Source organism: Hippocampus guttulatus, chromosome 9, assembly GCF_054856545.1.
Source record: "Hippocampus guttulatus isolate MCC_2025c chromosome 9, RoL_Hgut_1.0, whole genome shotgun sequence".
Classification (NCBI taxonomy): Eukaryota; Metazoa; Chordata; class Actinopteri; order Syngnathiformes; family Syngnathidae; genus Hippocampus; species Hippocampus guttulatus.
The window spans coordinates 8,090,294-8,104,396 of record NC_141269.1 but is presented as its reverse complement, the minus strand read 5'-3'; the positions used below and the strand labels follow the sequence as shown (position 1 = coordinate 8,104,396).

At 41.8% G+C, this 14,103-nt stretch overlaps 2 protein-coding genes across 2 annotated transcripts; both read right to left on the bottom strand.

Annotated features, from left to right (window-relative positions):
• Nucleotides 1-3,513: 3,513 nt before the first annotated feature.
• Nucleotides 3,514-4,357, bottom strand: dand5 (DAN domain family, member 5). The gene is made up of 2 exons (XM_086119153.1): nt 3,896-4,357; nt 3,514-3,795 (listed from the first exon to the last, which is right to left on the bottom strand). The coding sequence occupies exons 1-2, from the start codon at nt 4,355-4,357 to the stop codon at nt 3,514-3,516; spliced, it is 744 nt and encodes a 247-aa protein (XP_085975279.1).
• A 2,466-nt stretch (nt 4,358-6,823) lies between these two features.
• tspan34a (tetraspanin 34a) lies at nt 6,824-13,939 on the bottom strand. The gene is made up of 8 exons (XM_086120106.1): nt 13,779-13,939; nt 11,015-11,090; nt 9,262-9,477; nt 8,503-8,577; nt 8,321-8,428; nt 8,050-8,211; nt 7,881-7,973; nt 6,824-7,196 (listed from the first exon to the last, which is right to left on the bottom strand). Exons 2-8 carry the CDS (start codon nt 11,069-11,071, stop codon nt 7,140-7,142), a joined length of 768 nt encoding a protein of 255 aa, XP_085976232.1. The 5' UTR covers nt 11,072-11,090; nt 13,779-13,939; the 3' UTR covers nt 6,824-7,139.
• Between the last annotated feature and the right edge of the window lie 164 nt (nt 13,940-14,103).

Sequence of the window (14,103 nt, the reverse complement as noted above, 5' to 3'; positions counted from 1 at the left end):
CATTATTCATAATTATTGTAAAACTCATGTTTTGTGGTTGACTGATTTTAATTTCGTTTTTTTAAAATAGCGTATTAAAAAAATCTAGATGCTCAGCTCATAAATTTTACTTATGAAGGCATATTTCCGGTTGCTTGGTTGAAATCGTTGAAATCGATTGGGCATTTAAAAAAAAGCCACACACACACAAACAGGTCTTTTTTTTTTTTTGTCATGGTGGTGGTTGTGGTCTAAACACGGTGTTAGGAGCAAAGAAGGACATCACCAATGACATACTTTGATGTGGTCCAGATCACCAGGCCTCACCTATCTGCATCCCGCTCACTAGCCAACAGGCAGCCTGGTGGGCTGGCGGGTTGGCATCCAGACAGGAAGGCTGGCAGGCTTAGCCCGGAGTACCTTCTCCAGCAAAGCCAACTCTGGCCAGCTGGTCCAGACTCGCACCACACACTGGGCATGTTGCGCCGCATCAGTTGGGAGGCAGGACTTCGCCGTGGTTATGACACCCTGACGGCCAGAACCTGACACCTCCGGCACTAAAGCTCCACTGGGGGAATGTAGGTGGCAAGATGGCGTCTGGCGAATGACTGAACATGACATTAATAGTACCGCTGCTCCGCCGTAACAATTCCTTGACTGAGTGCAAGCTGGACCCCTGTTTACTTTCACTTCCTCCTGCCAGATCCAAGGGTTAATCTCCGAAATCTGGTGGTCCGGTCTACTGGGGCGAATTAAAAGCAACAGAGTCCCCTAGTGGATGAAAGAAGGCGGCCCCTTCTCCATCAGCATCTTGCGCCTCAGTATATTCACCAACTTTTCCGGATACATCCTTACACCCCCCCCCCCCCCCCCCACAAAACAAACAAAAAAAATCTCACGGCACACCACCAAACAAAAATGTTTAGTGATGGGGTGGGGGGTTAAATTAAAAAAAAACAACTCAATTTAAAAAAAAAAGAAACATTTTTTGTCACAAATCATATCGTTTGAATAGTCATTTTGCCGCTCCTTCTGGTATGGCCACTCTGGCCACTTGGGGGAGTGGATGAATCAAATACCCAGACTTCACGGCAGTTCAGCTTGGCTCAGCTCCTCTCAGAGGATAAATGATATATGACGGTGAGGACAATGGTATCTTGAGATAATTACCTCAAAACACTTGTATCTCAAATAATACAGTTTATTTCAGAAAAAATTAACCTCACCTCGGATGAAAGTCACCCAACCTGCTCAAAATCCACAGCCACCCAAACAACGCAGCTAAAGTCTGACTAAATGGAATAAAGTAGGCCTCAATATCACCATCTTGCGCCACCTTGATAGTACTGATATGATGTGACCCCCCCCCCCCCCACCCATCCCCACATCACACACTCCTCCCTGCAAGTTGCATGTGTGACAGTTAAAAGGCGCTCACAGAGCAGGCAGCTTGATTGTGCTGTTTTAAAGCGCTAACTAGGCCACTTAGCACCCCGTGACGCTGATCTGATCCCCGAGGCGGCGGACTTGGCACCAGGCCCTCCTAATTTTTTTCGCTCCTTGCGTTCCCCTTCACCATGGGAACCAGGCCATCCTTAATGACGCAGGAGTGCTCTGCGAGAGAAAAAAAAAAAGAGGGCTGACATCTGTCGAGCTAAGTGGTGCGCATTCTTGTTTGCACCTTGTTTGTTCCACCAATAAGCACCCTCTCTCTTTTTTTTGAGGATTGTTTTTTGTGAGAAGAGAGACAAAAGGAATGACAAGTCTCACACGCACATGATTTTTCTGTGAAAAGTTGACCGTGGGGAATTAAAAGAAAAAAAAATTGGGGCAGTGAGTACAAAACAAGTGGCCCCTAACTCCTCCTCTGTAAGACCTGAGCAAATATTTGACCCATCAATCATGAAAAATATAACCATCAACCCAAAATGCTAATCACATGCAAATGTAATCAGTTGGAACCCAATGCACCCCCCCCCCCCAGTCGCGCAAATGAGCGCTTTCACTTTCGCCGAGAGCACCGCGTGAATGCAAATGGCCGCCTAAGCATGCGTTGCGACGGCGTGCCAAGGCGACGTAAAGAGCCCCTTTCTTTGGACGCTCCGCTGGGAGTCCACGTAGGCATGTGCGGGATGAGTTCACTTTACCAAGCCCAGGTGCCAGGCTATAAATGAATAATAGGTTTTATGGGAGCACATAATCAAGCGCGCCCTCCGGTTTTCGAGCGCATCTGCGGTGAATGATGCTCAAATTCCCACAACTCCACTGAAAGGAAGCTTGGCCATGAGAAGAGGTGCTTCCTATACATAATTCAAGGGGAGCATGCTGAAACAATTATGTTTGCTTACCGCTAAGTACCCGAGCCCAAGAGCTCACTCGCTCTCACTTGGAAGTACGATGTGCTAAAAGTGTTCAGAATGAGCCTTTTTAATAAAACATTGGAGAACTTGTACGCAGGAGTGGTTGGGCAGAAAGAAGGTGGGTGGGGGCTACGACAACAAATGCTCTTTATGTTCTCACTGGAGCTTTGCATCCAAACTAAATTGGATTTTTAATTCAACGTTGGCAGCAAAAGTAGAGGCAAAGAGCAGGGTTTGAACAATCTCTTTTGTTTTTAATGGATCCCAATATTTCCCCTTTGGATACGTTCAAAGGTCGTCCTAACGGAGACACACGTCCGCTGTGAACTGTTCTGGAAAGTACACGACAACGTCGTGCTGTCAACATTTGGCACGAATAAGCCTCGTGTGCCCTCTGAACAAGACGTTCAGACTTTATACAGTCAATTAGAAAAAAACATACATGGTACCTTATATTATCATACAAGAGCAAAGTTTTTCTTTCTTGATTTCATATAGCTACGTTCGTTCTTCACCAGTTAGCATCGCAGCTAGCCTAGTATGGACTCTTCAGGAAAAGCACTTTGGATTAGCATTGATTTGCAACTCTGATGCCTGCAACATTGATATTGTCATGAAGGTAACAGTAAAATTACGTAATCAGTAGCCACATAGAAATTATTCAGCTATATTTTTTAAAATATTTTCAAGTGCCTTATTACTAACGAAATTTATTATAACGAAATAAATGGTTGGTTTTTCAAAAATGTTGATGTCTAAGTTGTCCTCCAATTCTGGAATGAGCCATAATATTTTGTATTACTCTATCGATATGAGCGGGTCAGAATATTAGAAACAACATTTTCTGTAGTATTTGTTCTCGGCTGTGGATTGGTAGCCTGTCAATTGCAGGGCACATATTCACACTTAAATTCACACCTATGGACAAGTTGGAGTCTTGAACAAACCTGACATGCATTCCGTGCAGGATTTGGGAGGAAAACCCCAGAAAAAAGCCACCACGATCGATTAGATTACATTTCATGGTGCAGATGTTCCGAATGTTGCATAATAAATAGCATACTGATTATAACAATTCTTCTCCATTGGCTGGAAGTGATACGAAATTGAGAATTAAGGTGAACCGAAACTCTCCCAATCTCAATTCTGGAGACCACATCGCCGTCCAAAGCGCTCACAGGTGTGGTGAATCCTCCTCCGCGTTCTTCTCCTCTCGACCCGTCTCGCACTTGCACTCCTCCACCAGCATCACTTGCCGCCGGCGGATCTCGGCGCCGCACTGCAGCGGCACGGTAACGCCGTGGGCCTTGGAGGGGCCACATCGAGAGCAGGGAGTGCGCCGGCGGGACCCCTCCCCGGCCGGGTCCACCTCGGCGGGGACGAACAGAGAACTGCACTGGCCGAAACACAGCTTGTTGTGTACGGTCACTGTGCTGCACCCCTCTGCTGTCACGCGCTATGGGGGGGGGACACAAGTCACACTGTACTGTCAATATCATGCATCTATTTCCATTATTTCCAATGGGAGATGACAAATTGCATATAAGGCACGTTACCTGAACGAAAGGAACAGCAGCGCACGTCTGTTTGGCGTCCTTCAGGTTAGCGGGTAAAGACACGGCCTCCTTGTTTCCCTTATCGATGGCCCTTTGCCACATATGCAGGCCTTGTCTCTTCTTGTGGGCCATCTCGACTGGTCTTTCAGCCTGCAGGCGGCGCAGCGGGCTCGTGGGGGCCTTCAGGGCTGGGCCGGGCCGCCCGTGGGACAGGAAAGCGGGGAAAGACGGTCTGGAGCTCCGGGCCTGGCCTGCCCTTGCGAAGAACCCGGATGGGGCGAGACCGCGCGGATCCAGCTGTAACACTCTCACAAGGCCGCGGACGGGCTCGCCGGGTCCAACGCCGGAGGACTCAAAGTCAGCTTTTGACGCTTTGCGGATGTGCTCCAAAGTGTTGCGAGGGAAGGGGAGAGACGTCGCCAAAGTAGAGAAAAAGACCACGAGGGTGAGCTGTAACATCATGACGGAAAAATAGATGGAGTCACAAAAATATGTCACGGTTCAAAAAAAACGGAACACAAAATGGCAGCATAAGAGGAAAAAAAAAAATCTATATGATTTGGTCCAAGGTACCCAAATGGTGACCTTGCTGTCAGTGCTGCGGCCAAGTGATGGACGGAGTGCTTTTATACACAACGGTGGCTCTCACCTGCACTTGAAAGGAAAGAAGGCGTCACAATTCCCACTCGGCGGCAGACGTCACACCGAGCTTCAAAAGTCAAGACACGGATGTTTGCCCGGCAGCAACTGCACAATGACAGACACTTACAACCTGAAAACGTACAGAGCAATAAATAGCAAGACAAATGAGGAGCTTTATGTTTTGGTACATTTCAATCTGGCAGGTGCACAACCCTAACCCATTTATTGACATTTTTGACATCATTTTGAATCCTTAATCATGTGTGTGTTCATTTTTCTTTCCAAATTTAAAATGTAAGGTCTTGAAATGAAGGAGATAATGAGCAAATTCACAATTTCTTCATAATGAATACTTTGTTTACAATAAGCTTAATGAATATTCACAATCCTGATTAGCTGTTTGTTATCACTTTTGTCAGACTAACCCCAAAAAAATGTGCTATACTTTAGCTTTTTTTAAATTTTATTTACAGTCAACTTGAAGAATGCAACTTCACTTTCATCACACCGGTGACAATCAAGTTGAAGACAGTTTTTATTCTCAGAATATATAAACTAAGCACACCTGAGATATAGATTTGAATTCATAGTTTTTGGTTGTTATATTTTGTTCAATCTTCTTTAAGATTTTATCCGAAGTACACTTAAAAAAAACTTATCTAGCAATGACTTCAAACATAACTCAAAAAATGAAAATAATTTTTTAAAAGAAAGAGTTCTAAAAGATAAAATGTAACAGTTTTGCACTTAAGGGTTAAATTCAACAACTCGGTGCTTTTTTTTTGTTTTAATATACTATTATTAGATTTGACACTACAAACAGTTTAAGCACACATGCACACATTTTTAATACGGTATACACAAACATCTCACCCAGAGTTTTCCCGATGCAACGGTATTTAACTGTAATGTAGAAAATAAAAGGTAAATGTCAACTCAGCATGTGACAAGCCCGATTGTAAACCATCGGGCCTTAACGTGCGGCGGTACGGCCGGTCAGGTGTTCTCACGCCCTGAAGGCTGTAAAGCCATAATGACTTTACGTGACTGTCAAGTCACCTCCTGCTCGTTGATTCCCACAACAGCAAGAACAAGTGCTGACATGAGCTCCCATCATTATTCCAGCGTGACACTTGAGTGTGCTCCACCAGCCGTGACCTGATCACACGCCGGACCATCAAAGTTCCAATTGGGGCACTGTTTGACTTTCTCATGGAGGATCTACAAGCGTTAAGAGACACCGCAGGCCTCCCAGAACCAGAACCTGCCACACGTTAGTGTGATCATTTGGACAGTGCTCACAACGTCGATGGAGATTTGCTTTTCAAATGCTTAACGAGATTGTGTCCACTCGGGGGCGCTGCTGACAAATGATCACATCTTTGAAACGTCAATGAAAGAGTTCCAAAATTTCCTTTACATATACAGTATAGTAATGATCCGTTTAAGGAGATATTTATTGGAAAATATTTGATGAGTGAGCTCGTAGTTTGCACTGATGTACAACTAAATTGCCTCATAATGGAAGCGGTTTACAGAATTTTTTTTCCCTCTCATATCCTCTTGGCTCGCTGAAATATCACAAAACACAAGAATAATTTATTCAATACTTAAAATCATTGGAAAAGGCTCTAGGTTTTTGAAACACGTGATTACAGTTCATTTTTAATTTTTGTTTGAAAAGGAAACGAATAACAATGTGCAACACTTTCAATAAATATGAATAAGTGTTTACATTTTGAAATGCTGACTTTTCTAACAATCCTAGGAAATCACAATGTTTCATCACTGGTGAACGAAGTTTAGAACTACCCCGCAGGCGGCTCATTTGGTCATGGGGACGACCTGGTGATACTGCCTATGACCAGCAGATGACAGCATCGGGTCTTTTTTGGATGAGATCAATTTATCAACAAGGCTTGAAGATTGTGAAGATGTCGGACCTCGTTTGTCGTGTTAAATCTACTACAAATGTCACAAAAGAGAGAAAATATTATTTACATGTACACGCGCGCACACACACACATACACACACTACTAAATACCGCAACAACTTAGGAGCATGAAAATAGTTTGTAAAGTTTGCCATAAAGCGCTAGACATGTTTTGAAAATATGTTTTTTGTTCTAAGAAAAAAATAACAGCTCATCATCCTGACAGCGTCCAAACAAGACATTTTGTTGCTCGAGTGAGTTGAAATCTGTTGACATACGACGCTGCTATTAAGAGAAATAATAATTCCCAAAAAAGAAAAAAAAAACAAAGACCATGAGTCAATGTGTAAACTGAACATCAATGTTCAACTTTATTTCTTCAAGTGATTTAATAAAAATAATAATAAACTCATCGTATGAGAATTGTGACATTTTTGTTATTTTAGAGTGAAATGATTCTGTGTGTATGGCATCAACTCCTGACAGCCGTTGAAACATAAATAGATCACTGTCAATCACTGAGACACTTTTGAACCAGCAGGACAGACGAGCTCCACTGACTGCTGATTTGGATAACGTACCGTCAACACAGTTTATGTTGGTTTTGACCGAACCATCTTTACTCATTGAAAACAACTGACAAGCAATATAAAATAAAAATGCGATCATCATGCTTTGCTACCAATCTGCTTGTAGAGAACCATTGAAACCACCATGGCAGCAATCTGCAAACAAGAGCAACAATGTTGAAATTGAGGAGGTATGAGATTATTTCTCATATTTTGATTGTATTATTTATAATTTCTATTAAGTAACAAATCATCCAAAAGCATAAATAAAAGGGTTGAATCTAGATATGAGTTTGAGTTTAGCCTGGGTTGTTAGTGTCAATTACGGAGAGTCTTCGCTGTGATTTATTTTTATCATTATAATTTTTTTGGGGGGCGAATGTTCTAGAATGAATTTGAAAAGAGATTAAAATATTTTGGGGTACATTTACAGTTTAAATTGTGAACATAGACAATGATAACATTTTTGGGAGAGGCTCAGTCCTAAACCCCATCAATTGTGGGGGATTACTCCATGTTAAATTTTGATTTGAAAAAAAAATCTATTTGAATTATATATTTAAAATAAATTCATTATAATTAGCCAACTCTAAAAAAACCTGTTAACCGTCTACATAAAATACAAATGTTAAAAATCGTTTTTATTATTTACAAATGAATCAACTAATTATCTAAGTAGATAAATTGAGTATAAAAATTTTTAAAATAGATTTCACTTAAGCCATCTTAGGAAAAATGGCGAAATGAATTAATGAATGAATGAATTTAAATGCTCGGTGGGCCGGATTGTTCTCTGTCTACCGGTGCGCTAGTTTGAACGCGCGCATGTTTTTTACATACCTCAAGAGCGGCGATTCCGAGAGCCACGCCCGCAATGATGACGGCATTTTCCTCAATGAACTGCAGCAGCTTGTCGAAGCAGCCATCCACCAACTGGTGGAGAGATGGCACATTCAAGCAAGCAAGTGACACAAAACGCGATCGGCTGCCCAAGCGGCTGCCAAAGTACCTGCATTTCTGCGGCGGTATGCGCTGACGAGAGGCTGCACGTTTCGCCGACGAATGTTCCGTTGCAACATTGGGATGGATAAATCTGGTAAATCTCTCCGTTTTGGGTTTGGAAGGGCGAGTTGTCAAAATCAGTGTAGTTCTTGTATCCACAGCACTGGAACTGTGAGGACAGAATTGTTGAACAATATCAACAATTGCGCAGTCCGAACATTAAGAATACATTTATAGAAGAGTGAAAAATCATGACGTAGATAAGATGGTGGTCGTACCCCCTCCATGGTAGCGTTCCATAGCGACGTCAATTTTTCGTCGCGTCCATACTCGGTGGCGAGGCTTTTCTTCACTTCGGCCTCAAGACCGTCAAAAACCTGCTCCGCCTGGAGACCGTGGACATGTTCTCGGAACAGTCTTCCATGCACCTCAAGGTTGCCAATCAGTCGTCGGGACTTACCAAATCCTTGAAAACGAGCAGCACCACGGCGGCGGCGACCTCAATGAGGAATATGACCAGCACGATACTGAAGAACTGAGGAGGATGGAATCGAAATGAAATGAATGTTGATCATGAGTCCATGCGACAGCCAAATGTGAAATTCTTAGCAGCGCATCCCCTCCCCAGAGACCCCTCGCCTCCTGACTGAAAGTGAAATATTTAACGAATGTCTTCTTTTTCTATCGACAACAGATTATCTCAGAACTGGCCCCGCCCCCCACAAGAACCAGGAAGTAGCCTGTAGACTAACAAATGAGCCAACAAACAAAATTAAGTTCAAGTTCCTTTTTAGCATTTCCTTCAGTCCAGAAAAAATGTTTTAGTCCATCTGTTAAATTGTAATTTCAGAAATCATCTTCACGGGCCACATTAAATGAAGTGGCGGGCTGGATCACACCCCCGGGCCTTGAGTTTGACACCTGTGATATATACAAACACAAATTATGGCACAATAACATTGTTTAAATTGTGAAAGGATTTCTTTAGTTTTTGCCACTCCTTTTGACCCATAATAATCAGAACAATAAAACAGTGCCATCCCATTTGTGAATTAGCAAATCGATCCTCCGTGAACGGCCTGCTACCTCAACAGACGCGATTGGACGAGACCGAATCTTTTCGACCATTAGTCGGAAACATTTGCAAAACAACTTTAAACACAAAGCCCAATCAAACTAAAACCGTGGGTCGGTTCATAAACGGATGGTGGATGCTCACCGTCAGCAGCATGCACCTGCTCTCCTTGACGGCGCCACAGCAGCCCAGGAATCCGATGACGAGTAGCACGGCGCCCACGCCAATGAGCAAGTATCCCACATTAGCCACCTGGGAAACTTCTGACGGAAGGGCATCCACGCCGTCCAGTATTCCCATGAGGGAATTGCTGTCCACCTTCACCCAAATGCCCACTCCCAAGATGGCGGCACCTGCTACCTGAAAAGCCAGCAGGCCCGGATGAATCAAAAGCAACATGAGGCAATCGAGACATGTTGCTTAGCACGACTTATACTTGAACAGGAACACCTGGGATAGGTCATTTACGTTTTATTAAGCGGATCAACTTGCTTTTAATTGATGTGTTAAAAATGACGTTAAGTATATTGAGCAATCAGTTATCGTCGCTTAGCTACATTGTGGTGGGATTTTTTGTTGTTGTTGTTGATCACACATTCACAAGACATGAAGAAAAATAGAACGTAAATGTTTGGAATCATCTTTTGCATAGCATCTGCATACATTTATATTCAAAGAAATCTCCATTGTCTTGAAGGGAGATATCTCTTGAAATAAAATTCAATCAAATAAAATCGATTCCATATTCATCATCGAACAGTAAAATAATGATGCGCTCGCAAAGTATATTTTGATGGCTCTCAAAATGTCCTCAATTTATCAATGAAATTCAGCTTTGATCGGAACTGTCAGAAATATATTCATATTTATTATTGTGGTTGCTGTACCGAATGCTTCTTCCCCCCCACACCCCCTCAATATTTTGTTTACCACACATAATTACACCAGAGGGATTTTAATGGAGGTATCGTTGTGAGTGAGTGCAAACACACAACCGCAAACATGAAACTCATCCATTGCCATGTTGACCTTTTCGCAATGATGGCTCACTACTTCCGTGTGGCAAGAAGATGACCAAGCTAAGTGAACAAACCCTTCCTGTGTCATCTGAACAAGGCAGAGCATTTGAGAAAATGGTAAATGGTAATTGACGATATTTGGAGCCTTCTGCTCTACTGCTATATCAGTATGGAGGTTGATTTTTAATTCGACGTGGAAATCCAGATATAGTTAACATGATCAATGATGGACTGACCAATTTACTTTCCTCTTGCTCAGATAAATGGCACAGACGTGCTCTGTTGATGCTGAAAAGAATCGCATACTGTTGAGCTGACGCTAGCTAGCAGACTAGTCATCATTCATTCATTCATCTTCCGAACCGCTTTATCCTCACTAGGTTCGCGGGGGGTGCTGGAGCTTATCCCAGCTGTCTTCGGGCAGTGGGCAGGGGACACCCCGAATTGGTTGCCAGCCAATCGCAGGGCACACAGAGACGAACAACCATGCACGCCCACACCCACACCTAGGGACAATTCAGAGTGACCAATCAGCCTGCCACGCATGTGTTTGGAATGTGGGAGGAAACCGGAGTACCCGGAGAAAACCCACGCAGGCCCGGGGAGAACATGCAAACTCCACACAGGGAGGCCGGAGCTGAAATTGAACCCGGTACGACTAGCCATCATGTTCTGCTAAATTGCTCAAAAACAAGCCAACCAAACATTTTGTACAGAGTATACCAGTGAGAAAATGTCTTGCTGAAGGCCAGTTGTCCTTTAAGTATCACTATTATTATTTCAGCTCAGATCAGTGGCAGTCAATCAGTTCCCAGCCAATGGGAAGCCACCTGCCTCATGGCATCACAGTGTTATGAAAAGGTTGATCAAGAACTTACAAAAATGGTGCCATTGAAGATGAACATCATCAGTTTGAGGAAACCTGCGCAACACATCTTGGCGGATGTTTTCACACTGTTGGGGGAAAGAAGATGAAGAAAAAAATAAGCACAGAAATGAAAGCTGTGCGTGGTGATGTGCAGGCCCTTAGTTTTAATGTTACGGAGTGACTTTGGTGGTGTCTGCGATCCCTAAAATAAGTCAAAGGTCACCAAGATACATGCGTCCAGCAAATACGAAATGACATTGCCATTTGGCCTCATACTTAGACCGTAACAAGTCTGTTAAGGCTGACAGGAAGTTCTGCATTTCTCACATTTGCTTTAGTTAGGCATTAACCAGCCAACACAGCAGATACAAGCCTCATCTTTTAGATTTGAACGCCGACGCTGTCTTGGGTTTCTGTTGGAGTGGGGCTTCAAATTGTTGAGGTTATTCATTTCACCTCATCACACAGTTCATTACTCGAGACTGTACACACACCAATGATAAAGAAGACAGAAGACATGGGATCAAAATGGCGGCCTATTGCAGTGTTTTACTGGAACAATGGGCGACCAAATAAAATTGGACCGATGTTGGGCCTCAGCCCAGTTCGGGGCTTCCCAAAATTTAGAGTAGTGTGTGGCTCGTACAACGAGTGGTACTTGGGCTCATTCTGGTAGAACGTGAAAGAATCACTGCCGAAGTGCAGTTCAATTTTAATGAAATGTTCCTCTATTTAGGCATAGCGATAACTGCAGAATGTTACAGTGAATTAGAATTGTATACATTTAGTCCTACTACGCTACTGTACTTTAACATTGGTCCTGATGTTGGTACATGGAGCACTCGGTGTGGTTTTTTTTTTTTGAGGTGGTACTTTTGAAGAAAAAAAAAATGGCCTTTGAGCATGACCAAGCAGATGTCAATCACATGCATGACATCTCACGCTAATCTTGAACCTTTGTACGCATTATTATAAAAGCCATTTTATCATTCCAGGAATTGATTTATAATCAAGACGTCGGCAACATTCAAGTATCTCTTTCCCACTCAGGGGGTATGGGCGCAGATGAAAGTACTCTAATAAAAGATGATTAAAAAAGAAATGTGTTGCCATGTTATCGAGCCTTTCTGATTATTTGGCTCCACTTCTTCAAGAAGCCTCCGATAACATGTCATTAACAACGACAGTGAGACATTGGTCACAATTCAGGTTGCACAGTGATGTCATAAAACACGCCTTGTTCCTGACCTCGCACACCTTTGTTAGCCACTGTTCCCGGCATAAATAATGTTGTATAGGTATTCCCCCCCACCCCCTTTTTTATTGCCATTTTAACTGGCAATTACATAAGCCACCTGCTTGGCAAATTTGCTCTCAAAGACACAATAAAGTATTTTCCGTGTCGTCAGCATCGGAATTTGTTTGAAGGTAGCAGAACTGGGAAAAGAGCAGATTTGCTGTTAGAAGCAGACACGGAAATAATTTTTTCTTAATGTTTGGATTCTGTAGGAGGGGGGGGGGGGGGAGTTATTTCTCATGAAATATTTACATATTAATATGATGGTTTTGGGGTAAAATTGAAAAATATTACCAGAACACCTTGAGAATAGTCATAAGAAATATTACAACGTGAATACAAAGTAAAGTCATAATATAAAGGGGGAAAAAATGTTGCCATGGTAGTAAAAAAAAAAAAACGACGATAAAGTAATTTTACAAGAATAGTTTTAACATTAGGAGATAGTCATAGGTTTCATAAAATTTCATAAAAAATAAAAGGATGTGACTAAAGGAAAAGAAATGCCGTGAGTATTAAGTAATCAAGTAATATTACCAGAATAAAGTTGGAATATTAAAAGAATAAAGCTGAATACAATAACGTAAAGTTAAGAGAATAAAGTCATCACGTTACAACAATTATGTCGTAATATTAAAAGAAAAAAGATTTAAAGCTGTGATGTTATGAGAATAAAATCTTAATATTACAATTTTATTTGTGGGGAAGTGGGGGGATTTAATACAGTTAATATCTGAAAGGGGATCAAATGATCTCATCCCCGTGCTGCTCAGAACTTATTATTTCCAATTTTAAAAAGTGCAACTTGTAAATTCATTCAACACATTTTCAAAAGACCAATTTCAATATCATTTTGTTTCTTACGTAATCTTAAAATATAAAAGGTGAATTTTGGGGGCTTTGTTAGCTGTCATCATCAAAATTAAATAACGAAATCATTTACTCTGTGGAACAGCATGATTTTTATTTTTTTAATCGGAGTACTAAAATGACAGATTTTATTTTTTTAACGATATTTCATTGTCTTAAGTTGCTACTGTATTTCATCACTGCCAAAGGAAAAGCAAGCAAAGTATAATGTTCTATGTCCAAAAATTCAAAATATATTTGAAATAAAATCCAAGTACAAAGCATATGTTTTAAAATACGTTATTTTGGTCGATTACAAAAAAAAAGTGACAAAATGTGAAGATTTTGATTTGTAATGGACGGGATCATTTTGTATAACATATATATCATTTTAACTTGTTGGCATAGTTTGCCAATGTAATACATAGATTTTTTATTTGTTTTGTTTTTATCAACCAGTTACAACCAAACTCAAAAGTGACATGTTTCTTTAGACAAGTACTTTATGTTATAGCTGACTTGAGAAAATACAATTCCTGAGCGCCGCCTGACAATTTAACGGTAGATTACGGTGTCAGTAACGACTCCACAGCCCAGTGATGTCAAAAGAATACAACAGAGTTCATACCTGCGCGCAGTGACTTGTGTGGCTCAATCAGGAGTGTGGGCAACCAAAAGTTTCCGCGTGTTCCTTTATCTTCTCTCCCGGTTCACACACATATAATGCAGATAGGGGAGGAGAAGGGAGTTCATGCCCTGCACGTCACTGACTTTTTTTTTTTTTGTTGTTGTTCTTTTTTTTGTATGGCAGATAAGCAACATTTCCTGGTGGTCAAAGTCCCTTTTTGCATGGCAACATTTACAACGCAACCACAAGCATTTACAGCTGATGCCCAATGAAAATAGAAAAATGGACTTACCGATTAAAGATTTCTTATCTGGACCACGTCAAC

Bases quoted from the DNA above. Each gene is read 5' to 3' on its own strand.
- dand5 (XM_086119153.1), bottom strand. From the start codon at position 4,357: ATGATGTTACAGCTCACCCTCGTGGTCTTTTTCTCTACTTTGGCGACG. The intron at 3,796-3,895 runs GTAACGTGCCTT...CCCCCCCCATAG, and splicing joins CTGCTGTTCCTTTCGTTCAG to CGCGTGACAGCAGAGGGGTG.
- tspan34a (XM_086120106.1), bottom strand. From the start codon at position 11,071: ATGTGTTGCGCAGGTTTCCTCAAACTGATGATGTTCATCTTCAATGGC. The intron at 9,478-11,014 runs GTAAGTTCTTGA...CTGGCTTTTCAG, and splicing joins TCTTCAATGGCACCATTTTT to GTAGCAGGTGCCGCCATCTT. The intron at 7,974-8,049 runs GTACTTTGGCAG...TCTCTCCACCAG, and splicing joins ATACCGCCGCAGAAATGCAG to TTGGTGGATGGCTGCTTCGA.